Source organism: Hirundo rustica, chromosome 4, assembly GCF_015227805.2.
Source record: "Hirundo rustica isolate bHirRus1 chromosome 4, bHirRus1.pri.v3, whole genome shotgun sequence".
NCBI classification, from domain to species: domain Eukaryota; kingdom Metazoa; phylum Chordata; class Aves; order Passeriformes; family Hirundinidae; genus Hirundo; species Hirundo rustica.
Genome location: NC_053453.1, coordinates 66,404,215 through 66,431,393, shown reverse-complemented (window position 1 = coordinate 66,431,393; position 27,179 = coordinate 66,404,215). Strand labels below are relative to the sequence as shown.

The 27,179-nt window shown below is 48.7% G+C and overlaps 3 protein-coding genes across 7 annotated transcripts in view; all 3 read right to left on the bottom strand.

The window, feature by feature from the left end:
* LOC120752042 (lactosylceramide 4-alpha-galactosyltransferase-like) overlaps positions 1 to 15,899 on the bottom strand; it is a 34,050-nt gene extending 18,151 nt beyond the window's left edge. Inside the window, exons 1-2 of one of the 2 annotated variants that reach the window (XM_040062668.2) lie at positions 15,811 to 15,899; positions 3,951 to 3,990 (exon numbers count right to left, since the gene is read on the bottom strand). The gene's annotated coding sequence lies outside the window, so the exon portion shown is untranslated. The remainder of the gene's footprint in view (positions 1 to 3,950; positions 3,991 to 15,810) is intronic. The other variant, XM_040062669.2, reaches the window with a different exon arrangement.
* Positions 634 to 15,920, bottom strand: LOC120752043 (lactosylceramide 4-alpha-galactosyltransferase-like). 2 transcript variants are annotated; one of them, XM_040062671.2, is made up of 2 exons: positions 15,811 to 15,920; positions 634 to 2,228 (listed from the first exon to the last, which is right to left on the bottom strand). In XM_040062671.2, the coding sequence occupies exon 2, from the start codon at positions 2,223 to 2,225 to the stop codon at positions 1,092 to 1,094; it is 1,134 nt and encodes a 377-aa protein (XP_039918605.1). In that variant the 5' UTR covers positions 2,226 to 2,228; positions 15,811 to 15,920; the 3' UTR covers positions 634 to 1,091. The 2 variants fall into 2 exon arrangements, with proteins under 2 accessions (XP_039918605.1, XP_039918606.1); XM_040062672.2 differs by lacking the exon at positions 15,811 to 15,920 and adding an exon at positions 3,951 to 4,092.
* Positions 5,759 to 26,363, bottom strand: LOC120752045 (lactosylceramide 4-alpha-galactosyltransferase-like). 3 transcript variants are annotated; one of them, XM_040062674.2, is made up of 4 exons: positions 15,811 to 15,918; positions 15,183 to 15,257; positions 10,631 to 10,739; positions 6,952 to 10,008 (listed from the first exon to the last, which is right to left on the bottom strand). In XM_040062674.2, the coding sequence occupies exon 4, from the start codon at positions 9,970 to 9,972 to the stop codon at positions 8,881 to 8,883; it is 1,092 nt and encodes a 363-aa protein (XP_039918608.1). In that variant the 5' UTR covers positions 9,973 to 10,008; positions 10,631 to 10,739; positions 15,183 to 15,257; positions 15,811 to 15,918; the 3' UTR covers positions 6,952 to 8,880. The 3 variants fall into 3 exon arrangements, with proteins under 3 accessions (XP_039918610.1, XP_039918608.1, XP_039918609.1); XM_040062676.2 differs by lacking the exons at positions 10,631 to 10,739; positions 15,183 to 15,257 and adding an exon at positions 26,266 to 26,363 and having other exon boundaries at positions 5,759 to 10,008; positions 15,811 to 15,928; XM_040062675.2 differs by lacking the exon at positions 15,183 to 15,257 and having other exon boundaries at positions 15,811 to 15,888.
* Positions 26,364 to 27,179: the final 816 nt, after the last annotated feature.

Below are 27,179 nucleotides of genomic sequence, written 5' to 3'. Positions count from 1 at the left end.
TTTCAGAGTGCCTAAGCACTGTGTGCCACCAGCTCCCCAGGGAAGTGCTGGAGTCACCATTCCTGGAAGTGCTCCAAAAAATGAGTACACACGACACTTGGGGATAAAGGCTGGTGGATATGGTTATACTGAATTGAAGGTTGGACTCGATGATCTTGGAGGTCTTTTCCAACCTTCATGTGCTTCTGAGTTTCTGTTTCTGTCACTGGGGACTCTGCTCTGAGTCCTGGACCTGGTCCTTCGGCGCATGTGGACCTGTTGTCCTCTGGACTTCCACAATGGGCTCAATATTCCAATGAAAGGGACATCATCCTCCTCACAGCACTGCAGAAACAGGCAATGCTGAGACCCTCTGGACTGTGACAATGGCTGGTTAGATGTTGGTATCCTACTAGAATTACTGCAGCAGAGCAAGGATCTTTATAAATTCTGCTTCCAAAAGAAGTGCTTTTGTCTATTTCTTTTCCTGAGGAGGCCCAGAAAAAAAAATCATCCCACAGCTGTGGAACTGGAATGAGTAGGAAGCATCATTTGAACTTTTCTCACTTTGGAAGAACTTCACACTGAGCCACACATGGATCTAAAATGTTTTCTGCTCCTTATCTTCATATACTTGTCATGCATTTCCCCAGGCGTAAATGATCTTTGCCACCAGGAAGTTCCGTTCTGAGCTCCAGCAAACAGTGCCCTTTGGCACTGCCTGGCAGTGATTTACAAACTCAGCAAGGCCACACAGAGGAAGGCAAGGGTCCCTACAGCTGTTGAAACATCACAAGGGGCTGCTCAGGCCAGGACTGACAAGAGGAGCCATTGGAGATCACCAAGAGAGGACCAGCTGAGAGACGCAGATGAACCAGGTCAACCTTCCCTGCAGCAAAAAGTCTCCTGAAAGACAGCAAGAGAGGCTGACCTCAGGTTCTGCTGTAAATTTGAAACTCAAAGGATCTGAGGCAGATATCAGCAATGGCAAAAACCACAGAGCTGTCACACAAAACACCTGTGCTGAGGACTAGGAGCCAACTCTGGGGAAGGTCAAAGGCACTCAGTTTCCTTCAGTCTGAGGAACATCCCTGCAGCCAAGGGCCCACAGGTCACACTGCGCTCCTTGACAACTCTTCAGAGTCCTGTTTCATCTTTGCGTAGGTGGCAGGGCAGAACTGGGAATAGAGCTGAGCCAGCAGAGCCTGGGAGGGGATCTCTAACTTGGTCCCGTGGCTCAGTTTGTTCCATATGTGCACGGCATAGGTGTTCTGCAGGAGTTTGTGGAACTCCAAGGCACTGACTGCCTCAAACAACTTCTTCCAGTCCTGCCAGGGAATAGGATAAACAACTTCTGGGGCAAGAGCACTCACACCTTTGCACCTCGTGCTCTTGATAGTCTCGAGGGAGCACCACTGCTTGAAGACACGAGTTAGGAGTTCCGGGCCCTGGTGGCCCCAGATCCAGCCATTGTAGTTCTGCACAAAGTCCTGCATGCAAAGCTCTATGAACTTGTGCTTGGGCTTAAAGGACAGAAAGGCCCCATTCAGTTCCTTGTCATCCTGAATCCCAAGGGCATTGGTGAGGTTCTGTAAGTTCTTAAGCACAATGAAGTCTGTATCCAGGTAGATGCCACCAAATTTCCACATGAGAACAATCCTGCAGGCGTCAGACAGGACGGGTAAAAAATGAGGCTCCTGCTGCCGCTGAGGCTGCAAGTACCATTGTGCCAAAGGTGTTCCAGAAAAGAGCTCTGTCAAGTCCAGGGGCTGTATTTCCACATTGGGGAAGCAGCTGAACAAGGAGAAAGCCCAGTGCTTGGGTATGGAGGCGTTCTCTTTGGCCAAGCCTTTCATGAGCACCACGACTTTTGATGCAGGGTGTGTCCTGGCCGCTGACTCCACAGAGCATGAGAAGAGGTAACTTGGGGAAGTTTGCTCCGAGGTCTCCACAAAAAACACATTTGCTGTGGAAGGAGAGGGCTCACCAGCAATGTTGAGGGAAGAAGGCACATAGTGAGCACAGCTGATTTCAGCAGACAAGCTGTAGGGGAGGCCTCTGCTCTTGGGGTCCTCCCAGACACTCGAATACAACTTGTGGTAGGCGAAGGATACCAACACAAAGATGAGGATAAACAGGGCCCAGGGCTTGTGGCTCAGCACCACCCTGGTCAGCTTTAGGAGACAGCTGGGCATCCTGAACATCCTCTCTCCAGCCTGAGCCTGCTCTCCCGACACAGCCGTCATGATCTGAAGGGAAGGATAGAAGAGAAAAAACCTGACAGATGAGGCAGCAGAGTATGAACCTTCCTTCACAGGTGTGTCCCACCTTCAGAGCAGTGCACAACAAACTCTGGGAACATCTTTAGAAACCTCATCTGTCACACTCTAGAACTTCAGGTCACTGTGAACATGAGACGTAGGCAAAGCCGCTGGCAGGAGGAAATAGGAATGTTCCTTATGACCATTGCTAGAGCCCTGTCAACAGACACTGTGTCGAGCTAAGGCCCAGTGACAGCTGGTTGTCGTGAGGAGAGTTGGTTTCTCCTGATACACAACATGTCCTTCCCCCAAACCAAACACAAGCTTCAGTCTTCCAGGTTGTTGGCGTGGCAGTCGCTGCCTTTCCAAACCAACCACCTGCCCCTGCAGAGAGCCTGGCCCATTGTTCCTGGCACTGCAGCCTGGCAGGATGGATGGAGGGAAGCAATTGATCCAGGGCAGCTCTGGAGGCAGATGCAGACAATAAGGTGCAGAACTGCATCTGTAAAGGGAGTTCCAAGGCTGCTTCCCAACCCTGCACAGCCCACACTTGCTCTGACCAGCTCAACTCTCCCAGTGGATCCTGCTGGTGGACAGGCAATCCCTCCTCTCTCCTGCCTTTACTTCCTCCCTTCTTCTGGCAAAAGGCAGGGATGGAGTGGAAGAGATTATTACCGAGGCAGCAACAAACAGATAAGTCAGTCTGGCTCCATCCTCAGCATTAGCATCAGCACTGCTGCCCTTGCCTCTCCCTAAACTGAAGGGCAACAGAAGCAGCACCCAGAAGCAGCACCTCCTGCGACCACCACCGGGCCCCAAAGGTCAACAGGCAAGAGCACATGAAGAAGCAACGAGGAAGGCTGCATCTTTTAGGACCAGAGGAAATGGTCTCAAGTTGCGTCGAGGGAGGTTGAGTGGACATTACTCAGAATTTTACGCCCTGGAAGAGTTATCAGGCATTAGCACAGGCAGCCCAAGAAAGCAGTGGAGCCACTGTCCCTGGAGGTATTTAACAGACATGTCGGTGTGGCACTTAGGGGCTTGGTTTAGTGGTGGACTTGGCAGAGCGGGCTTTGGGGTCAGACCCGGGCACTCAAAGGTCTCTTCCACCCTCAAGGCTTCCACCTTTTCTCCTGCCTCCATGAGCTCCCTCTCCAAAGCTCCACGCTCTGGGACAGAAAGGTTCAGGAAAGAGGAAAAGCTTTAATCCAACAGCTGTAACCAAAGAGGCAGGGAACACAACAGAGGACCCAGCGGGCACGGTCCCATTTGTCCCTGCTGCTCGATCACTGTGCCTGGGTCACACTCGGAGCTTCCCCTGTGGCCAAAACCAACTTGTCAGCCTCACTGGGAGGCATCCAAAGGCTGGAGCATGGAGCCACCACTCTGCACCAGGCACTGGGGGACAGAGCAGAGGCACCGACAGACAAATGATCACCTTGGGATCCCCAGGTTTTCTCCTCATGCACAAATGATCAGCTCGGGGTCCGCAGGAGGTTTTCTCCTCCCGCACAGAAACGCCAGCGTGTGCTGCCCTTGCTACAGACAACAAAACCCAGCCCACCCTGCCTTTTACAGACCCCCTTACATTCCCCACCCTCCACACCACAGCTGGGTTAACCCTGTAGATCACTTTCTGCACTGCAGAAGGCAAAGAGGCACAAGCTTGGCAGAACAGAACTGCTACTGTAGAGAAGGCACAAAACTCACCTGTTCCCACTTTCAGGATACCACAGAATACCCTGCTCAGCTGGAAAAGATAGTTAAGAAATTAATGTCTTAGAGGTTGACACGAAGTTTATTGTCGGATGCTTCCTTCTTCTGAAAAGGAATGATGTGACAGAGAGAGCCAGAACACAAGAGGAAAAGACAAAGGGGAGGGTCCAAAAAGATTTATGTATCCACTAACTGATGCAATACTGAACAAACCTCGTGAACAACCAAAAAGTTAAAAAGTAACTAAAACTCAGTTAAAAAATGAGCAAAATGCAACTCAAGAGGTACTACACTTTAAGCTTTATTCTGTGCCAGGAAAATTTTAGATTTGTTTTTCCTATTTTACTCAAAATTCCCAGCATTCATACAGTTTATTGGGCTGCCACTGATAACAGAGCTGACCCTTCCATAGAGCTGCCTGCTCACACCCTGAGCCCCAGGTACAGAATGCCCCCCTTTAGAAATACACACAGTTAACCAGAGGCTTTACTGGTTCATCAGGAAATACTCCCTCATATGCCGGGGACCTCACTGAAGGACATTGCCACATTCAGGTGTCCCTCATTCTATGGGAGTTCCCCCCTGCCCCCGTGATCAAGGGTGGCTGTCCTTCCCTTGCATAAGACCCACTGGCACCTTCATAAATCCATCCTTTATCAGTACAACCACTAAACCTAGGGTTTATTGCAGTTCTTCCTCAGCTGCCTGAAACAAAAATTGCTCTGCAGAGTCCCAGACCCCTCTCCTCTCCCCAGGCCCTTCCATGAATGGCAGCACCATGGATGGACTCCTGACAACTCTTCTCTCAGCACAGGGACCCCACAACCACTCTGGGCTACCCCATCCAGTGTCTCACCACCATTCCTTTCATTCTAACTTGCCACAGTTCAATTTGTGCCCATTGTGTCTCCTGCCATCTCTGCATTCAACAGAGGAGAGTCTCGCTCGTGTCCTTCACCCACCCACCCTCAGTCAGGTCTTTGCACACCCTGACCAGACAGCCCAGCCTGCTCGAGCCCAAGAAAAGTCAGCAGAGCTCTGCCAGCCTCTCCTCACGCACCGTGTGCTCCAGTGCCCTGCTCACCTCAGCGGCCCTTTGCCAGACTTGCTCCAGTACGGACACGCCTCCCCCATGCTGGGATTCCAGAAGCAGCCCTGCAGGTGTGTCTCACCAGGGCTGAGTGCTGGCCAAGGATTCCCATCAGAGGTGCACAGATGACCCCACATCATCCACTGCCTACATCCTTGGTGACATCTTCAGCTTACCAGGTGTCTCCTGGACTCCCACCCAGCAGAAAGGAGAAACTCCAGGAGTTTCCTGAAGCATGTGGAACAGAACTTCCTGACACAGTTGGCAGGCAAGCCCACCAGGGGAGGTGTCCCAGGGCATCTGCTGTTTGCAAACAGAGGAGCACTGGTGCAAGATGAGGCTGCCAAAGGCCATCTTGGGTACAGTGACCGGGACATGATTCGATTTCAGTTCTCAATGGAGAGAGAGGGAGGGAGGGAGGATGGAAGGGGGTCAGGAAGAGCACTACCTCAGACTTGTGGAGGACAGGCCTCTTTAGACCACTGGCTGAGAGAATCCCTTGGGAGGCAGTCCTGAGGGGCCAAGGAGCCCAGGAAGGCTGGACATTCCTCAGGAAGGAGGCCCTACAGGTAGAGAAGGAGCCCATTCCAATGTGCTGTAAGAGAGTTCAGGGAAGGCGGGCCAGAATGAACAGCAAGCTTCCACTGGGACTCAGGAAAGAGCAGAGAGTTCAGCAGCTCTGGAAGAAGGATCAGGCAACTCAGGAAGACTACAAAAACGTCATTAAGTTAATCATGACAGAGCAAAGAGAGAAAACTAGAAGGGTAAAAGTCCAGCTAGAAGTCAGTCTGGCCACCGGCATAAAAGTTAAGAAAAAATGCTTTTCCAAATGCATTAATAACAAAAAGAAGCCAAGGAGATTCTCCATCCTTTATTGCATGCTGGGTGGGAACACAACCTTCAGGGATGAGGAAAAGGCTGAGGTACTCCATGCCTTCTTGACCTCAGCCTTTAACTGAAAGCCCGGTTGCCCTCTGCATATCCAGCCCCCTGAGCTGGAAGACAGAAACAGAGAGCAGAATGAAGTCCCCACACTGCAGGAAGAAGTTGTTAGTGAGCTGCTGTGCTGCCCAGACATGCACAAGTCTAGGGAGATGCCATCCTTCCTCCCACGGCTGTGCAGGGGGCTGGTGAAGCAGCTCACACAGCTCCACCCTCCATCGTTTATCAGCTGCCCTGGTTAACTGCAGAGCTCCTGGGTGACCAGAGGATGGACAATGTGACACCCAATGGAGAAGGCTTGCAAGGACAACCGGGGGAGCCACAGGCCTGTCAGCCTGACCTCGGTGCCCGGGAAGGGTATGGAGCAGATCACCTGGACTGCATCCACGCGATGTGTGCTGCACCACTGGGGCATCAGACCCAGCCAGCAGGGGCTGAAGCAGGTCCTGCTTGGCTGACCCAACCTCCTTCTATGAACACCTGATGGATGGGGAAGGGCTGTGGATGTTGTGCACCTGGGCGTCCAGGAAAGCCTTTTTGATCGTTGCTCCCACCGCATTCTCCTGAAGAACCTCGTCCTTGCAGCCCACAGATTTAACTGGTTGCCTGTTTGCAGGGAAAAAAACTGCCTGGGTGGCGGTGCCAAGAGAGTGGTGGTGGAATTAATCCAGCTGGCAGCACGTCCCTGGTGCTGTACCCCAGGGACCACTGTCAGGGCCAGTCCTGTTTCATATCTTTGAGGTTCAACAAGGCCAAGTGCCACATCCTGCCCCTGGGTCACAGCAACCCCCAGCAGCTCCAGGCTGGGGAAGAGTGGCTGGGAAGAGCCCAGCAGGAGAGGGCCTGGGCCTCTGCTCCATGGTGCACAGCCAGCACAGTGCACGCCCGGGTGGGCAGGAAGCCAGTGGCTCCCGGGCTGGGTCAGCAGGGCAGCGGGCAGCAGCACCGGGGCAGTGACTGTCCCCCTGTCACGGCGAGGCCTCAGCCCAAGGGCTGCGTCCAGTTCTGGGCCTGGCACTGCAGGATGGACGCTGAGGGGCTGGAGCGTGTCCAGGGAAGGGAACAGAGCTGGGCAAGGGGATGGAGCACAAGTCTGATGAATGGAAGCTGAGGGAGCTGGGGGTGTTTAACCTGGAGGAAAAGGAGGCTCGGGAAGACTTACGCCTCTCCACAACTCTCTGAGAGGGGAGGAGGGCACAGCCAGGTGGGGATGAGGTTCTGCTCTCAGGGAAGAAGGGACAGGACGAGGGGAAAAATCAATAGAATGGTTTGGGGTGGAAGAGACATTAAAGATCATCTTGTTCCACCCCTCCTGTCATGGGCAGGGACACCTTCCACTATCCCAGCTTGCTCCAGTCACCGTCCAACCCTGTCTTGGACACTGCCAGGGATGAGACAGCCACAGCTGGTCTGGGCAACCTGTGCCAGGGCCTCACCACCCTCACAGGGAACAATTTCTTCCTCATATCCCATCTAACCCTGCTCTCTGTCAGTGTGAAGCCATTGCCCCTTGTCCTGTCACTGCAGGCCCTTGCCAAGAGTCTCTCTCCATCTTTCCTGTGGGCTCCTTCAGGCACCGCAAGGCCACAGTGAGGTCACCCCAAAGCCTTCTCCTCTCCAGGCTGAACCATCCCAATTCCCTCAGCCTTTCCTCCCAGCAGTGCTGCTCCATCCCTGTGCTGCCCTTGGTGTCCCTGCTCTGGCCTGGCTCCAGCAGCTTCCTGTGCTGGGATCCCAGGGCTGGATGCAGCACTCCCTGCACCATGGTAGGTTCAGCTGAGATATGAGGAAAAAACTTCAGAGTGCTTAAGCACTGTGTGCCACCAGCTCCCCAGGGAAGTGCTGGAGTCACCATTCCTGGAAGTGCTCCAAAAAATGAGTACACACGGCACTTGGGGATAAAGGCTAGTGGATATGGTTATACTGAATTGAAGGTTGGACTCGATGATCTTGGAGGTCTTTTCCAACCTTCATGTGCTTCTGAGTTTCTGTTTCTGTCACTGGGGACTCTGCTCTGAGTCCTGGACCTGGTCCTTCTGTGCATGTGGACCTGTTGTCCTCTGGACTTCCACAATGGGCTCAATATTCCAATGAAAGGGACATCATCCTCCTCACAGCACTGCAGAAACAGGCAATGCTGAGACCCTCTGGACTGTGACAATGGCTGGTTAGATGCTGGTATCCTACTAGAATTACTGCAGCAGAGCAAGGATCTTTATAAATTCTGCTTCCAAAAGAAGTGCTTTTGTCTATTTCTTTTCCTGAGGAGGCCCAGAAAAAAATATCATCCCACAGCTGTGGAACTGGAAGGAGTAGGAAGCATCATTTGAACTTTCTCAGTTTGGAAGAACTTCACACTGAGCCACACATGGATCTAAAATGTTTTTTGCTCCTAAAAGTAATCTTCATATACTTGTCATGCATTTCCCCAGGCGTAAATGATCTTTGCCACCAGGAAGTTCCGTTCTGAGCTCCAGCAAATAGTGCCCTTTGGCACTGCCTGGCAGTGATTTACAAACTCAGCAAGGCCACACAGAGGAAGGCAAGGGTCCCTACAGCTGTTGAAACATCACAAGGGGCTGCTCAGGCCAGGACTGACAAGAGGAGCCATTGGAGATCACCCAGAGAGGACCAGCTGAGAGACGCAGATGAACCAGGTCAACCTTCCCTGCAGCAAAAGGTCTCCTGAAGGACAGCAAGAGAGGCTGACCTCAGGTTCTGCTGTAAATTTGAAACTCAAAGGATCTGAGGCAGATATCAGCAATGGTACAAAACCACAGAGCTGTCACACAGAACACCTGTGCTGAGGACTAGGAGCCAGCTCTGGGGAAGGTCAAAGGCACTCAGTTTCCTTCAGTCTGAGGAACATCCCTGCAGCCAAGGGCCCACAGGTCACACTGCGCTCCTTGACAACTCTTCAGAGTCCTGTTTCATCTTTGCGTAGGTGGCAGGGCAGAACTGGGAATAGAGCTGAGCCAGCAGAGCCTGGGAGGGGATCTCTAACTTGGTCCCGTGGCTCAGTTTGTTCCATATGTGCACGGCATAGGTGTTCTGCAGGAGTTTGTGGAACTCCAAGGCACTGACTGCCTCAAACAACTTCTTCCAGTCCTGCCAGGGAATAGGATAAACAACTTCTGGGGCAAGAGCACTCACACCTTTGCACCTCGTGCTCTTGATAGTCCTGAGGGAACACCATTTCTTAAAGACACGAGTTAGGAGCTCCGGGCCCTGGTGGCCCCAGATCCAGCCATTGTAGTTCTGCACAAAGTCCTGCATGCAAAGCTTCATGAACCTGTGCTTGGGCTTAAAGGACAGAAAGGCCCCATTCAGTTCCTTGTCATCCTGAATCCCAAGGGCATTGGTGAGGTTCTGTAAGTTCTTAAGCACAATGAAGTCTGTATCCAGGTAGATGCCACCAAATTTCCACATGAGAACAATCCTGCAGGCGTCAGACAGGACGGGTAAAAAATGAGGCTCCCACTGCCTCAGAGGCCATAAGTACCACCTTTTCAGAGGTGTTCCAGAAAAGAGCTCTGTCAAGTCCAAGGGCCGTATTTCCACATTGGGGAAGCAGCTGAACAAGGAGAAAGCCCAGTGCTTGGGTAAGGAGACGTTCCCTTTGGTCAAGCCTTTCATGAGCACCACGACTTTTGATGCAGGGTGTGTCCTGGCCGCTGACTCCACAGAGCATGAGAAGAGGTAACTTGGGGAAGTTTGCTCCGAGGTCTCCACAAAAAACACATTTGCTGTGGAAGGAGAGGGCTCACCAGCAATGTTGAGGGAAGAAGGCACATAGTCAGCACAGCTGATTTCAGCAGACAAGCTGTAGGGAGGGCCTCTGCTCTTGGGGTCCTCCCAGACACTCGAATACAACTTGATGTAGGCGAAGGATACCAACACAAAGATGAGGATAAACAGGGCCCAGGGCTTGTGGCTCAGCACCACCCTGGTCAGCTTTAGGAGACAGCTGGGCATCCTGAACATCCTCTCTCCAGCCAGAGCCTGCTCTCCCAAGACAGCCTGAAGGGAATGAAAGAAAAAAACCTGACAGATGAGGTAGCAGAGTATGAGCCTTCCTTCACAGGTGTGTCCCACCTTCAGAGCAGTGCACAACAAACTCTGGGAACATCATTAGAAACCTCATCTGTCACCCTCTATAGCTTCCAGTCATTCTTAACATGAGATACATACGCAAATCTCTGGGAGGAGGAAACCAATGTAGCAGGGAACAGGACGGAGATCCCAGCTTACACTATCCTGTTTGTCATTTCTCCCCTAATCACTCTGCCTGGATCACATATGGAACTTCTCACGTGCCCAGAAAATGGCCTGTCAGAGGCATTGGGACGTAGCCAAATGCAAGGCACTGGGACTAAGGGGACAGAGCAGAGGCAGCCGATAGACAAATGATCAGCTCGGGATCCCCAGGTTTTCTCCTCCTGCACAGAAATGCCAGTGTGTGCTGCCCATGCTACAGACAACAAAACCCAGCCCGCCTTGCCTTTTACAGACCCCTTTATAGTCCCCACCCTCCACACCACAGCTGGGTTAACCCTGTGAATCATTTTTTAAGCTGTAGGAGACAAAGAGGCACAGACCTGGTGGGACAGAGTCGGTGCTGTAGAGAAGGCACAAAACTCACCTGTCCCTGCTTTCAAGACACCACAGAATTCTCTGCTCAGCGGGAAAGATGCTTAAGAAATTAAGATCTGTGAGGATGCCTATTCTCTATGGTCTGGCACTTCCTTCTTCTGAAAAGGAACGGTGAGCACATGGGGAAAAAGGGGAGGATGTGACATCATGCATCTGTAGTGAGTAGCTGATACAAAGGTCACACAGATGCACTATGAACAAACCAGTTAGTTAAAAAGTAATTAAAAAAAAAAAAAGGAGGAAACTGAAATCCAACTGCTGCTACACTTAAAGCTTTAGAATAGGGGTAAAATGGCTCATTTGATTTTCTCCTCCTTTGCTAAGAAATCCCAGCGCTCAAGCTGCGCCTGGGGCTGCCACTGATAAAGGAGCTGACCCTTCTATAGAGCTGCCTGCTCACACCCCGAGCCCCAAGTACAGAATGCCCCCTTGAAAATACACACTGTTAAACAGAGGCTTTACTGGTTCATCAGGAAATATTCCCTCATATGCCGGGGACCTCACTGAAGGACATTGCCACATTCAGGTGTCCCTCATTCTATGGGAGTTCCCCCCTGCCCCCGTGATCAAGGGTGGCTGTCCTTCCCTTGCATAAGACCCATTGGCACCTTCATAAATCCATCCTTTATCAGTACAACCACTAAACCTAGGGTTTATTGCAGTTCTTCCTCAGCTGCCTGAAACAAAAATTGCTCTGCAGAGTCCCAGACCCCTCTCCTCTCCCCAGGCCCTTCCATGAACGGCAGCACCATGGATGGACTCCTGATAACTCTTGTCTCAGCACAGGGACCCCACAACCACTCTGGGCTACCCCATCCAGTGTCTCACCACCATTCCTTTCATTCTAACTTGCCACAGTTCAATTTGTGCCCATTGTGTCTCCTGCCATCTCTGCATTCAACAGAGGAGAGTCTCGCTCGTGTCCTTCACCCACCCACCCTCAGTCAGGTCTTTGCACACCCTGACCAGACAGCCCAGCCTGCTCGAGCCCAAGAAAAGTCAGCAGAGCTCTGCCAGCCTCTCCTCACGCACCGTGTGCTCCAGTGCCCTGCTCACCTCAGCGGCCCTTTGCCAGACTTGCTCCAGTACGGACACGCCTCCCCCATGCTGGGATTCCAGAAGCAGCCCTGCAGGTGTGTCTCACCAGGGCTGAGCAGTGGCCAAGGATCCCTCCCCATGACCTTGCAGGCCATTGTGCACAGGCTGTGGAGACATCTGCTGGCTCGTGGTCAGCCTGTGGTCCAGGGGACCACCAGGCCCTCTCCCATCCAAGTGCTTTCCATGAAAATGTTGCCTATCATTTTCATGGCCTCGCTTATTAAATTTAAAAGCAAAGTTAACCAATACAATGTGAAAATGAAATACGGAAACAAAAAATAATGTCCAAACAAAAATTTCAAAATGCAGAGACACCTTGCTGCACAATGTAATCCCTGATGTTGAAATATCATCGAGGATCCCTTGTTCCAAGCACAAAAGAGATAAAACAAAGGAAACGGACACAGGGCTGGCACCACAGATGATCTTGTAACTCCACCATGCAAGGACTGCCTGCAGTCTGCTGCTGCTGGATCAGCACATGCTCACACCTACTTTTAGTGCACCCTTCCCCTGAGCAAGGTGATTTCCTGCCCTACATGACATGACTGATATTTCCTTGGTAGGAAAGTCACAGAAAAAAAAGAGAAACAACCCAAACTAGATGATAATTGAATGATTGACTGATGGTACAACATGAATTGTGCGTGAAGCCAACTTACACGAAACAAAAAAAGCATCCTGCATTCCTGCAACCCTTAACTTTTCAAATTGTAACAGCAGATATTCAGAAGTCCCTGAAACTTTGGAAATCATTCCTAATTAAAAAAAAATCATTATTGAGTGATATTCTTATAAAACATCATATGATCTACATGACGCTTCAAATAGTGATAACAAAGAAATTAACTGTAAAAATTCTTTAGGGGCATAATTTAGTCATGTCAGAGAACGAAATGTTACATTCTCACTTTGCACTGAAAGCAATTAGGATTGTTTATACATAATTACATTAGAACTGTGTAATTCTCAGAATATGAGTTCTGCAGAAGGTCTCAAAACCTCCAGGCCTAAATCTTACTATACCAAGTAAAAACAAGTGTTTTAGTCAGAAGTGATCAGATCATTACAGGAAAATAATGTCCATAAGTGCAAGTGTTGATTCAAAAACAGAATATAAATGAAGGACATCAATAAGGACTTCATTGTTTCCCTTCTAGGATTTAACTGATACAGCTTATACCTGAGTAATTAGGAGATTTAGCCCATGAAGCTGGATAGGCCTGCAAATTAGCAGAAAATTACAGGAGAGAAGGTTCAAAGGGATGATCTAACAATTAGCAAATATACATGTATCTATAGATACATAATATACTATTAACTAAAATGGATTTGCAATGTAATTCTTTGTTGCACCTCAGAACATGCAGAGAAAGTGGTTAGAGATGGTTCTGCATCTTAAACTGGGCAAGATGCTTTGGTTGATCCCAACATTTTCAAGCAATAGCTGTGCTCTCTCTCGTGGCCAGGTCAACTGTCATTCCTGCAATTCTGGGCACTAAAAATATCCTTCTGGGTTTAAGGAAAGTACTGCTGGGGTAGCAAAGCAGAGAGTGGCAGCTCTTGCAGCAAGGGACCCAGCACTGGAGGAGCTGAGCCTGGGGCTCTGGAGGATCTGGTAGACATCTGCCAGAATTTTTCATGAACCTCTGGTCTTTGCAGGCTAAAAGGAAGTACACTGTGGTATAGCTTCACTTCTTTGTTTTATTACTGCTTGTTGTTGTGTATTTTTATCAAGACTTCAACTACTTTATGGCATTAAACTATAAAAGCTATGTTTGAATATACATCAAGCACAGCAACACAGCTCTGGTTAGCCCTGGAAAAAGTGTTTGCACTAGCCCCTGTTGTCTTCAGGATAATGAACCCACCCTTGAGATTAGCGATGTCCTTTCAAGCAAATGTGTGGACATAGGAAGCGCAAAACACCTGAGGTGGTGTTTGGAAATTTGCTACCAACTCGGTAACAGAAAAGAGAGGGGAGGGGAAAATGTCTAGCAAAGTACTGCTGCATACCTAGGTAGCTGCTAAGGGCCTGAAACAACAAATATCACCCATTACAAGCAGCCTGATAGAAATATTTTGTGGACCCAGAAAACAGCTAAAGATCTTAATTTTCTCCAGATCTACATTACTAATGAGAGTAGAAGAGGTGAGATTTGACAATAACGGCATTCAGTAGGTGATCAATCAGTCTGCTAAGCATAGAAGCACGGTGGTGCCCAACAGGGATGTATCCACCAGCAAATTCCCCTGGTATTTAGGGGAATTAGTTATTAGCATTTTACCAACAGTTTTAGAGCTCCTCCTCCTGAAGTCAGAGAGGATGGCAGACCAAGCACGTATGAATGTTTGGGTAAGAGGTGAGCAAATATTGTAAATGTACTATATTACACCAATAAAATACTGCGGGTGAAGGCAGAGGACATTTAAGACACCTGTCTCTTAACTGCATCTTCTGCATCTGTCACAATTTCACCTTTCCAGAATGAACCCTGCAATATCCAATTCACTGACAGTGGGTTTAGAACCAAGTTTTCTCCTGAAATAAAAGAAGTTTAAACACCCTCTTTTATAGCTGTAATGAAATGCTGGATAGACACTTTGTGGGATAAGATGCATTAAAAGCAAACCAGAGCAAAGTGTCAGAGAATGAGATTAGCAAGTTTCTACAAAAAAACCGATTGTGGGAAGAAATGATATGGCAGTTTTGATAGCTGCTGATTCCCAGATCACTGTACACAAAACAGCCACAGATATGATGGCAACTCACTGAAGCTGTCCAGAAAAAAATATATCTACAGGCTCTATTATTTGCAACAGAGAATATCAATGATGTACCTAAGTAATGGCCCCAAACAGAAAATCAGATAGCCAGACATGGCAACATCATTACTTTTCAATCAGCCTCCCTGAATACAATAAGCAGTAGCCCAAGATGAAGGGAAAGTGGTCAGTAATGCCAGTTAGACAGTCAGAAATTTTTAGGATCAGGTTTGCTAAGCAGGACCTGCCTCTCAGGAATGTGTGGGCCCGCCCCCCTGGTTGGTTACGCTCAGTATGATCTGTTCCACAGCCTTCCTTGGCATCAAGGTCAGTCAGGCTCGGGGGCTTGTGGCTCTCCAGATCCTCCTTTCAGCCTTCCCATACATGGGTGTCACATTGGCTAACCCTCAGTCTTCTGGGACTTCCCCAGTTCCCTAGGGCTGCCAGTGAGTGATGGAGAGCAGCTCTGTGAGCTCACCCACCAGCTCCCGCCAGTCCCCTTGAGCGGATCCACCCGGCCCCACAGACTGTGCAATTTAAGTGGAGCAGCAGGTTACTGTTTCCTCCTGGATCACAGGGGGGTTATCCTGTGGGATAACCAGCCCAGGCAGGGCCTTGACACCCTGATAATAACTGGTCTTTCAGTTAAAGAATGAAGCAAAGGAGGCATCAATTACCTCAGCCTTTTCCTCATCCTTGGTGGCAATGTTTCCCCTCACATGCAATAAAGGATGGAGAGTCTCCTTGGCTCTCTGTTATTAATATATTTGGGGAAAAGAAAAAAAAAAAAGTTATCTCTCGTGGCACCTGCCAGATTAAATTCTAGCTGGGCCTTTGGCCTTTTTGACTTTCTCCCTGCATAACCTAATGACACCCTTGTAATTCTCCTGAGCCACTTGCCCCTTCTTCTTAGGCTGGGTTTTTTTTTTTTTTTTTCCTTTAAGTTCAATCAAAAGCTCCCTGTTTATCCAGGCCAGTTTTCTTCCCTGCTGATTTGTCTTATGGCATATTGGGCTCGTCTGTTCCTGTGCCTTTCAGATGTTATCCTTGGAGAATGTCCAACCTTCCTGCACCCCTTGCCCCTCAGGACTGCTTCCCAAGGGACTGCCTCAACCAGTGCCCTGAACAGGCCAAAATCTGAAAGTCTAAGGCAGAAGTTTTGTGACTCCATGCCATACTTCTTCAAGAACTGAAAACTCTCATTTCAATACCACTATGCCCAAGGCAGAGTCCAACCATCACATCTCCCACCAGCCCTTCTCTGTTCACAAACAGCAGAGCCCAGCATCCTCAAGCTCCTCTTACCTGTAGACAGATGGAGAAATTAATTCTGGATTATTTCAAAGTGATCTCTGAACTCGCTTCCAATCTCATTCCCTACCGACCTTATGCCTCTTTAGCAGGCATCATATTCCTTCTGCAACTGAAAAAAAAAAAAAAAAGAAAAAAAAATAATTAGTACTGTTGGTAGCTCTACTACCTTTGGGAAATTGTTTTCAAACAGTGTTTTCTATAGTCTCATGATGTTGCCATATTTAACTTGCCAGACCTCATGTGCCTACTTCATGTTCCCCCTGGTTATAGATGCCATTTTGAAGAGTGTTTTGTACTTTTCATACCTCTGCCAGCATATTGCAGGATGCTGTTTGGCTTCATCATTATACACTTAAATGTCAAGAGCTCAGCTTGGGCTATAATGGCAGCGTGCAGCTGAGTGACTTCCTCCTGCAGTTCTCTCTTGCCTCTGCCTGCTCATCTGATTTCCAGGAATGGTTACAAAGCAAAAACCAGACCACGAGCCAAGTGAACAAGGGAATGGTCACAACCACTCGAGAGAGATAAACCTGAAGTACCTATGAGAGACTAGCTGGATGATGTTCATGAACAGCATATCCAAACAGAGCACGGGGAAAGCTTTGCTTCCCCTCTTCTCTCCTGCTGAGGACACACCAGCCCCGGGCAGAGTTCAGTCTCCAGCATATGTCAGATTAAGACAGGTAACTTCACTTTCCCACAGGAATCTACTTTGCACTATGGCCTTCCCAGACTACACATTTTGGGAGGAGGGATATAAAACAAGGAGGAGAATAACAAGGGGAAAAAGAGCCCTACAGATCATTACTCCTTACTATGTGTCCTGGATGCCCTCAACACGAGAGCTTCTGGCACAGGAGAGCTCTCAGGCAGCACAGAGAAAATAAACATCCTTCAGTCACTTCCCAGGGGACTGGATCCAGGATTACCTTTCTGATCCTTCCATGCTCCTCTTCTGCTGCACTGGCCAGTTCTGCATCTCCAGCCTCACCCGTGGCTTCCCCCTTGAGGTACAGCATCCGTGTACCAGCCAAGTTTAATGAGCCCAAGGACAGGAGACATGGCATGAAATAAGCTGTATAAATGCACATTTTAATTGAAGGGCACTGTCATCAGTGTGGCAATGCTTTTCTCAGAAGTGCTGGCTCTTAATAAAGTTAAAAACCTAGAAATATTTCACAAAGAGTATATTCTTTGAAGAAAAAGATAAAAAAGTTGTCTGAAAGATGCAGAACATTTTATCGTCTCCTCTGCTTTAATCCCTGTTTATCTTTTGGTAAAAGTCTACATAATTTAAAAGAAATAAGATCAATACAATCTGACAGAAAAAACCAGAAGTTCTGTCAGACAAAACAGAAATGTGCATAATGTAACAGAGAACTATATTATGTCTCCTAAAGAGAACTATGGGTCAGCTTGATAACAGAATTTTCCACTTCAGATTAATCATTCTTCAGTTGAAAACAGGAAGAAAACTCTCTGCTGAGAATATTTTTTCTCTTTCATTTTCTTTCCCCCCTCTATTGAACGAAAGCCTTATTGTTCTATGACTTCTCCAAGACACCTCCAGCCTCTCAGACTGGCCACTTTGGAGTGTTTCTACACTACCTGACATCACCTGGCCAGCAGCCACCTCCGGGTTAGCTGCCCTCCCCTTTCCTTGGGACTCAAAGGGTAATGCACACTTTCTGTCCGTACAGCTGCAAGAAACAGCAAGACCCCCACCATCCTGTCCCTAGCAGCTTCCATCCTTTCTTAAAAGGATGTGTGCTGCTCTGACCAGCAGCAGTTTGTCGAGTTTGGAGCTGGTTGGACCCAGCTGGAATCAGAGCCCCCTTACACACAGCTGAGCCCTGCAGCCCCTGGCTCCCCAAACCCTGCTGGTTCTGCCTCATACAGACTTGTTGGGGGCTTTCCCCATTTTTCAGGTGGTTTCAGGGTCCTTTGCCCCCCTGCACAGCTCTGAGCCAAACTGAAGGAAGAGACGGAGTTCTCAGGTTCAGATTTTTCAAGGTTGCATACTTCGTTTATTGTTTCTTTTTATTGTTTCTTATCTTACAATTCTTTCAGAGTCCGACAAGGTGTTCGCAGCTGCATGGATTTCTCACGTCTCCCCCCCGAGCTGGGTTGTCCTTATCTTTTATACTAATTGCTACGTATTTTATATTTACTATTTCTTACCAATGTCTATCACTATTACTAAAAAGGTCATCTTTACCTTGACCCAATCCTCACTACCTACTTTGTGCCACGTCAAGGCAGCAATGGAGTGAGGGAAGGAGAATGAAAAAGAAGGAGACAACACCCCAGATTCTCCATCTTGTCCCCATTCACTTCAATGCTAGGAATCTAAAATTACTATTTTTTCACCCTGTGATAAGCTAAACTACTATTTTTCACACTCTTGTGGCCTGTAAACGTTCTCTCAGTGTAGGAAGCCTTTCCCATGGACTGAGATCAAAGCCAGTGTCTCTCTGAGCTCTGGGCTGGGGTCCCAGACCCCCCTGCCCAGGTCCCTGCCCCTCCAGGGCAACCAAAGGAATGCCCTGGACTCCAACACAGACTGCTTCACAATGTTTAAATACAGAGATTTTTTCCTTCCTGTAAGGGTGAAATTCAGATTTGAATGTTGGATTACCAGCTGGTGAGCTGTTCTTCACTACCTAGGGCGAACAAAAGTGGTTATAAAAGAAATTAGGTGGTGAGGGTGACTGGTTTCCTGAATGACTCATATATTTATTTCCCTCCCCTCTGGGGTAACATCAATTTCTAAAAGTTACCTGTCCAATCCTTTAGAAATTCTTTAAAGAAGGAAGACAAATAATATATTAAGTTCCATGTCATCATTTACCAACTTGAATGCAAAGGACTAGCCAACAATTTATTGGTGGCTTCCCATCCCATATTTTCTAATTTGTTTAAACTTGTCAAAAGTTGATCCCTGCACCAAAAGGCTCTAGACCAGTTAAACAGGAAGATAGGGACAGCCCAGCACTGCCACACAACTGTGAAGATTTCCCAGAAAGCAAGACTTTGTGCTGCAACTCAACCAGCCTAAGGAGAAGTTGCCAACAAAGAGGGGATTACCTCAGTAACATGAGGCAGAAAACTTTGCCTACAAAATAAATATGAAGCTTTCTTGAGGGTTTGGTTTGCACAGAATGGCTCAACTGAAGCACAGCTCTGAAGGAGAGTAGTTAAGAGCACTACTGCTCCCTCAGCTTCTCACAAACAGCAAGGAAACAGCAATGATCTGGACTGGTTTTTTTAAAAGACACTCCACAGCTCAAAAGGGGAGAAATATAGAACTACCACAGGCAGTAAATAGGCACAGCAGGTTCCAGCAGCTGTTTCAGCAACAGTGGTGAAAGCAGCAGGGAAACCACAGGGTCCTCTGGGGCACTGCAAACACCTCTGAAGCCAGAGCAAAAGCTCCATTTCTTCCCATTTTGTCTGATAAAGTCTCATCAGAAGCGACACAACAGCTGATGGCGATGCACCCCTCAGGTTCCATCCAGCAGTTTCAATGGAGAAAACAAAGCAAGAGGAAAGATCACAAGCACAGCAATGACTGCCACACCAATGCAAACATGCAGCTGTGTTTGCCTGAAATTCACTCCTGTTTTTACCTTAGCAGTACTTTGTGACTGCCTAAAAAGTAAAGCAAAGCAAACATTAATAAGTTCTCATGCCCTGTCAGAAAAAGGCACTTTAGGACTTCCCTGGGACAACACAGAGATGACTTGGGAGGAAAGAGATATTAATTACAGCAGCCAGAGACAAGAGCCAGATCCTCCCTCACCAAACCCAGGCTGCATTTCCCACGGGGCCAGGGACTGACCTGTAGAGTGCTTTTCTCATGGCACACAGAGCAAGGAATAAACTTTGCTTTTTGAAAGTCCCTTTCGTGTGGCACTTGCTGTGCAGGACCGTGTGCCACGTCCCAGCAACAATCCCAAGAGGCACAAAGCAGCTCCCACATGCTGCCAGAGCCACATCCCATTCCAGCCCCAGTGGTTGGTTACCCCCAGCTGCAGCAATGTGCTGTTTGGCTCAGCAAGGCACAAAACCTCCATCCCAGAGTTTCCAGAGGCAGACAGGGGTGCAACCCACTCCAGGTCATATAATACAAGTTTAGGGCATTTCTGCACAGGTCAGGTGAAACACTGGGTTTAAATGCTTTGTTAAATACAGTCCTTGATACCGAGGATATTTCAAAAAGATCCAGGGTCTTTTTGCTGCTGCTTCACGGAGAAGATCGAATCCATTATTCCATTCCTACCTGCCAACAGGTTTCGCCCCTGCTTTGTTTTTCCCAGAAAGCCAAGATTTTTTGTTTGCTTTGTTTTTAAGCTTTTCCTTTAAAAGCCAATGGAAACATTAAATCACAAGAAGATACACAAAATCTCAAACTAGAATCAAAGCACAATTGTCAAGGCAGACTTTTAAATAACATTTGGTACACCAAAATTAAACATACTAATCTTGGATCCAAAGCTAAGGCAATTTAGAAATAACGAGTGGGTGTAAACCCCAGCAAATACATTTGGTGTTAAGGCACCCTTAAGTGAAATTAAAAAAAAAAAAAAAAAAAAATAGCCGCTGAAAGTTTACATAAATCAGTTCGCAGTTTCCTTTTGAGCACAATGGGAAATTCAAGATTGCAAAGCTTTCATCAAGAACAAATTAGGAAAAAAACCCTCCTAGAACTACAGACTGCACAAATGGTCAAAGCAAAGCATGTGGGTTCTTTCCTTCCAAAGACCACAGACCAAACTGCCCTGCACTGCACCTTCTGCTTTTTACCCCTTCACTCTTTCCAGTCCAGCCTGTTTACCAAGAGCAGAAACAGGAAGCGATACTCTGAATTGCTGCCATGTCCTGTGGGGAGCTGTGATGGAGACCGGTCTCTAGAAACACTCGGAACGAGGCAGCCTGCAGCAGAGATGGGCTCAGGACTCGTGTGTGGACCTCCGCTTCCTTGGTCCTGTCCCACTGCTACGGGCTGCATGGGGGCGGCTGCAGCTCCGTCTGTGTGAAGCCATTCCCACCATCACAGCCTAAGGGGGAAGCGTGGGGCCTTTCCCAAGGCTGCACCAGGTACTGCGCTCACCACACCGCAAATGCCTTGACTTTTCACACAGCCTGCACCTAAATTATAGCTTCCTTTTCGCTGAGGAACACCAGAACATATGGAACATGGGATACCAATAGCCTGATACCACTATGTATGGAACACCAAGAGCTAATGCAATTGGGTCTGTTCACTTCTGCAGGCTTCATGAGAATATCCCATTTGGACTTCGCTCAAACAGGGCATATCAGGATCACTGGTGACCTCTCTGAAGGCATCCTGTTAAAATTACATTCTGTTCATGTTCCACATGGCACTCACACCGAGAATTCACCTGCCTGATCAAGAGCAGAGATTTTTAACACTGAAATCGTGACTGCCTGCTCAAATGAACACAGGGCTGAACTACTTGAGAGAACAGCTGGAGCTCACCAGGGCAGGGTTAGGGTAGATTTTGGGAAAAGATTCTTCACCCAGAGGATGCTGGGGCACTGAACGGGCTCCCCAGGTATTTGGTCACAGCACAAGCTTGAGAGAGTTCAAGAACCATTTGGACAACCCTCTCAGGCACAGGGTGGGATTGTTGAGGTGTCCTGTCCAGGGCCAGGGGTTGGACTCAATAAATCCCTGTGGGTTCCTCCCAGCTCAGCTTATTCTGTGATCTTACTCAAATAGAGGACTGGCTGGCAGGGAAGTGTCATTTCTGCCCTGCAGAAATGTTTTCCCAAAGCCCTCCAGGGAGCTGAGCAGGTATGAGCTGCCCTCACTGGGGCCAGGCCACCAAGGTGTGGGGCAGGAGGACCTTCTGGTGACATCTGCTCCTCACTATTTGTGGATACCTGGGATTACGCAATGTCTTGGTTTTGAAAGACAGTTGCCTGCCAAGGAAAGCTAGAGCCTCCCTTGGAATGGAGAATGTAAACCCCCTTCCCTCTAAATTATTATAATTTTGCAATTAGGGGCTTTCAGGCAAAGATATGGGAATAGGAGTAACAGTTCTTTACTAGGAATATTTAAAAAAAAAAGGGGGAAATACAAATATAGTAGTACAAAAAAAAACAAGCAACGAAGCAAACAAAAATCCTAGAAAACCCTGACAGAGTCAGGGATATGACCCGGCACCCTGTTGGTCAGAGTGTTTGAAGCAATCCAAATAACTCCTCCCAGAGTAACAGATGTGGTTCTGGGGAGCAGAGATGGTCCTGTAGAAAGTCCAGGGGTGATGAGACGGGTCCGGTCTTCTTCCGGTAATCGAGTGGAAAAACCGGATACCTTGTGTCCTTCAGTCCCAGTTTTTATCTAGCTGGTAACAGCTGGTTCCTCCCCCACTGTGTGGAGGATCTCACAATGGGATGATGGAATGTGTCATGCCATTGGTGGTCCCTAATGGCCCATTATCAGAAGATGTTCCCCTGGAGGATGGAGGAGTGGTGACAGAGATAAGAAACACTGCCCTGCCTGGTTTTAATGGCTGGGCCATTATCAGAAGGCATCCACCCCCTCCCCCCTGGAGTTACAAGAGAAGGACAAAACATCTCCCCTGCTGCAGAACACAGCATGCCAGCGATGCGGCAGCTGGAACTTGCCTCCCAGCTCAAAAAGGCCTGCAGTAACCTGAAGCTCACCCTTCATTTTGTTTTTTTTTTTGAACCTTGACCAACCCCCTTCAGGATGGGCTGTGGCCGCCTCACTTCCTTGTGGCAGTGGCATAATTCCCCAACATCGTTCTGCTCACTACCTTCCTCCCCACCCTGCCACAGCCCTTGAGCCTGGCACAGGAGACACTGGGGAGCAGCAGATATTGAAGGATGGCTTCAGGACTCAGAGGTTCCTGAACAACAACCCACAAACCCTGAGCCGTGAGGCAGGACAGGAGATGGGATTGCACAACAGCAGAGAAACCTCTGGTATCTCACTTTCCACCCAAAAGAACACAGGAGAATCATTCTCAGCATCCTTGTCAAGAAAAGTTTCCCCACACTTTTTTGTGTAGACCATCTTTTGGGTCTTTAACTTTGTACCTCACAGCTTTTAGTTTTAAGAAAGCAACTACATAAACCCCTCATCAATACTTAAGATGAAAGGGATGGCAGAATTTGGCTGTGTAAAGCTGCTGGAAAGGGCAAAGAGACAAAGGGACAGATGCTAGCAGTGGCTGAGCTGGGAAACTGATACAGCTCCATGCCACCAACAGCTTCCAAACAGTAGTTTCCTGTTACTGCATTTCTGTAGGAAACCATGCAGGCTCTTGTGTGCTGGGGTATAAAATTTAAGACTAAACACTGTTTTAACCCTCACAGCTCAAGAGAATACTGGCACACGGCTAGAAAAGGAGCTGCCCTTTGGTGGCACATCCAAGGAGACCATGAAAACACAGAAACCAGAACTCCACCTGATCAGGAAGTGAGAAAATTCTGTTAATTCACAGTACCACTGCTAACTACAAAGAAAGACGGTCGAATACAGATTGATTTTGGGGACCTCTGTTTATTTTGCTGCTCTGGAACAGGTTTCTTACAGACCAAGGAGCAGGTCACTTAGAACTGAAACAGGAAGTGTCACCTCTGTTTTGAAATTATACTGAAGTTGATGACTAAATTTCTTCAAAGATCTCAGGGGTTCTTTTTCTGTCTCACAGCTTTCCTCCTATGAGTATTGAGGAAGTACTTTCCTATATGACAGCTCAGATGAAAGGCTGAACTTATTGAAGATTGGGAGACGTTAACCTTGCATTGACAGGAGATGTTATGCAATTCAAAGAATGTGAACATTTTCCTTTCTAAGAGATAAATCTAAATAAACATGATTGTACTTAGTCTTTTGCTGACAGGGGAGTGGCTGGTTCACAATGCCATAATCTGAAGTTCACTAGACCTCATTTAAACTATTGGGCAGAGTTCACAGCCCTGGTTCAAGACAATTGTAAAAGTCAGTGAAGACAGCAAAATAATTTAATTACAAGTGAGTTGGTAGTGCATCACCTCTTGCCCAGTGAAAGGACCACCTAAAAGAAGACCTGTGAAGCTGTTCTGAAACCTGAATAACCCAGCAACTTGAGGAGTTTCAGTGTTAACTTAATCAGGAGTAAAACACACCCCCCTGATGAGAGCAGAGGAATGAACCACAAAGCCAGAAGACACAGACCAAGGTTTTGACAAACCTGGGAAGCACAACTCTTAGGGAGTTGAGTAACAGCACAGCTACGCTGATTTACTGGTGGGCTGCCAGTAAAGAAAAGAGGGGTGTCCCCAGTCTCTCCTGCCATCACATACTGTAACATGATCCAAACCACCAGGGCACTGGCAGCAAGGCACATCCAGCACATGGCTATCCTGCTCCTCTGGTCTCACCTCTACACAGGAAACATGCACATCTGCACGGTTTCATATGGTGACCATGACCAGCACAGAGGCTTCTCTCTACGCTAGAGACCAAACAAAATGAAAGTAAGATGGAAGAATTTACTCATCAGCACCTTGTGCCAAAGTATCTGCTGATGACTAAACCAAGATGATGGCTGATTGCTGCTAAAGGAAGTGGCCCCGCTCCCTCCCTTCTCTGGCTCTTCCTTGGTGCTCCTCTGAACCTGCTGTGACCAGCCTTGCTAAAGCTAAAACAGCAAAAGGCTGCTTCTCCTGAAGGTTTGGATGTTCTTCCTTGTGGCTCAGGCACCAGCGAGAGGCACAGAAAGATTCTAAGCAGGCATCCAGGAAGCTGCATCCTTCTGGTTTCACTGAACTTCAGTGCACGGTAACTTGGCACAATGATGCCCCTGAACCGGAAAAGCTTCATTAGAGCCACCACTGGATGGAGAGAGCAAATGCTTCAAAAGCCAGTAAAAATCACATGAGAAGGAAACCTTGAGGCACAGGGACAGCTGCTCCATGAACTGCACACCTAAAGCTAAACCTGGCAGGCAGACTTCTTTTCACTTAACTTCATACATTTCTGCCTTCAAGGGTAATGGCCATTTCTGTGCTGCCAAACAGGACAGAGGACGTTCACGTGTGTCTAACCAGTCAGTGATTCCTCCTACAGAGCCAATGACTCGAGATGCTGCTGGGTTTACTACAAAACCCAGACGCAGGGGTATTTGAGTTTCTTGAGATTTGTTCCTCTGGCTTCCATTGTAACAAACCCCATAGATAATAGTGCTAAACCACCGGTTTCGTCAGAGTTAAGAAACATCCAGTCTATTCTGAGAAACCTCTCCCACGTTAGGAAGCAACATGTTCACTTCACCGGGATGGTTCATTTTTAGCCAAAGCTTCTAAACTTGTCTTCTTTCAGCAACATTAATAGTTTTAGGCTACTACAGTTACAGGAGTTCTGTAATATTTTTTATGCCTCTTTAGTAGGTGGTCTCTTTCCCGTCTCCTACAGTTCTATGGTGAATCTCCATCTTTATTCCTCAACCTTACCCCGTCCAGACTCCGACGTTTTCCAGAGCACGTCTGCCCGGGAACACGGCAGCCAACTGCACCCTCCCCGCTCACCAGTTCTGATGTCTTTCCACCTTCTCAGCCAAGCCAGACCTCTTAGTCACCGCCGACAGAGCGGAATTCCGCTTTTCTCCCTCCCGGCTGACCCCTTCCTCTTCAGCCTCCCACCGCCGCCATCCTCCCGGACCCTCCAGCGTCCCACCAGCGCTCCCGGGGCAGGACGGAGCCCTTGCAGCCTGCGGCACAGGCGGGCACGGCGTGTGAGCTGCCGCCCTCACTCGCCCCTTCGCCACCGCTGCCCGCGCCGCACAAACCTCACAGAGGTGCGGGGGGCCCGAGGGGGGGCTGCCCTGCCCTCCACACCCCGCCGCCCCTCCGGGAGGGAGCGCTGAGAGCTGCCCCGCAGAGCCCCGGCGGCCGCACGGAGCCGGCCCGGCCTTACCGGGGTCCCGCTGCCGCTCCGGCAGCACGGCCGCTCCACCCGCGCAAAAACATCCCGTTCCCCGAGCGGGACACGAGGGTCGAGCCGCCCAGCCCCGGTCCCGCCGAGCCCCGCATCCCCCCGCAGCCCCGGGCTCACCTGCGCCGAGAGCGCGGCTCCCTCCCGCAGCCCCGGCGCCAGCGCAGCCCCCGCCGATCCCACCGCCGGACGGGACCGAGATGCCCCTCCCGGGGCCGCCCCTTAGGTCGGGTCAGGTCAGGTCGGGTCGGGTCGGGTCGGGGAGACACCTCGGGAGGGACCCGTCCCCTCCCCGAGCCCCGGAGAGGCGGCGGCGCCCCGTGGAACGGCCCCACCCCCGGCACTGCCGCTTTCGGCCGGGCGCCTTGGGGTTTTTAATTCCCACTGTGCTACTCAAACTTGCCCTAAGGTTTTTTTATCCCCTCCCCACCTCGCTCTCTCCTTCCCACTTCCAGTAGTTTGTGCCCTACCCCGCGGCCGGGTAACCCGAGCCGTCGCAGGCAGTCGTAGCTCTGTGATCTCGCTCGAGTGGCGATGCGCGGCAGCGGTAACCCACCCTGGCCAGAGACATCCCGACCTCAGGGGCCGCTAATTACGGACTGGGGGAGGAGCAGGGGAAGGCGGAAGCTTCCCGCACCTGTTGACGCCAAGAGAGATCATTTACAAAGTGGACGCGAGTCACTGAAGATAGGAAACTGGACATTTTAGTTAAACAAAACAACCAAACAATTAAAAAAAAAAAAAAAAAAAAACAAAAAAACAAACAAAAACCAAAACAGGCAGCACGTACCTGCTGACGTGTTACAATGCAGGAGGAACTTTTCTGTTAAATGATTCCTGGCAATGATTGCTTAACAAGTTCTTAATGAGCATGAACAAAGAAGGAAATTTGGGCTTTCATTTAGGAAAGCACCGTTGACTGCTGTACGGTGGAGTAAATTACATTGGAGAATCATCAAAGATTTTGCGAAGCAGGTTAGGTGATAATCAAGAATGGTTTAGACAGAGGTAATCCTTCCTGGAGCAAGAGTCGAACAAGAGTTCTTAGAGATGCCTTTCAGCCCCGTGTTTTGTTTCCCGCGATATTTATGTGTTACTAATGTGTTACAAATGGTGTACCTGCGACAAACCTTTCCACCACAGAAATACTGACTCTGCTGCAAACAAAAACCCTTTCCCTGCAACCAAGCAATCTGAAATTGCTTCTCCCCACCAATAATGTGTTGGTGTTTTTTTTGGTGGTTTTTTTTTTTTTTTTTTTGTTTTGTTTTGTTTTGTTTTTGGGGTTTTTTTTTTGTTTTGTTTTGGTTTTTTTTTTTTTTTTTTAATCAGAGCAGGTCTTAATCAAATTTTAAGTTAAAAGAGATTTCAAGATATTTTTGTC

Excerpts from the sequence above, each read along its gene's own strand:
- LOC120752043 (XM_040062671.2), bottom strand. The coding sequence starts at position 2,225 with ATGACGGCTGTGTCGGGAGAGCAGGCTCAGGCTGGAGAGAGGATGTTC.
- LOC120752045 (XM_040062676.2), bottom strand. The coding sequence starts at position 9,972 with ATGTTCAGGATGCCCAGCTGTCTCCTAAAGCTGACCAGGGTGGTGCTG.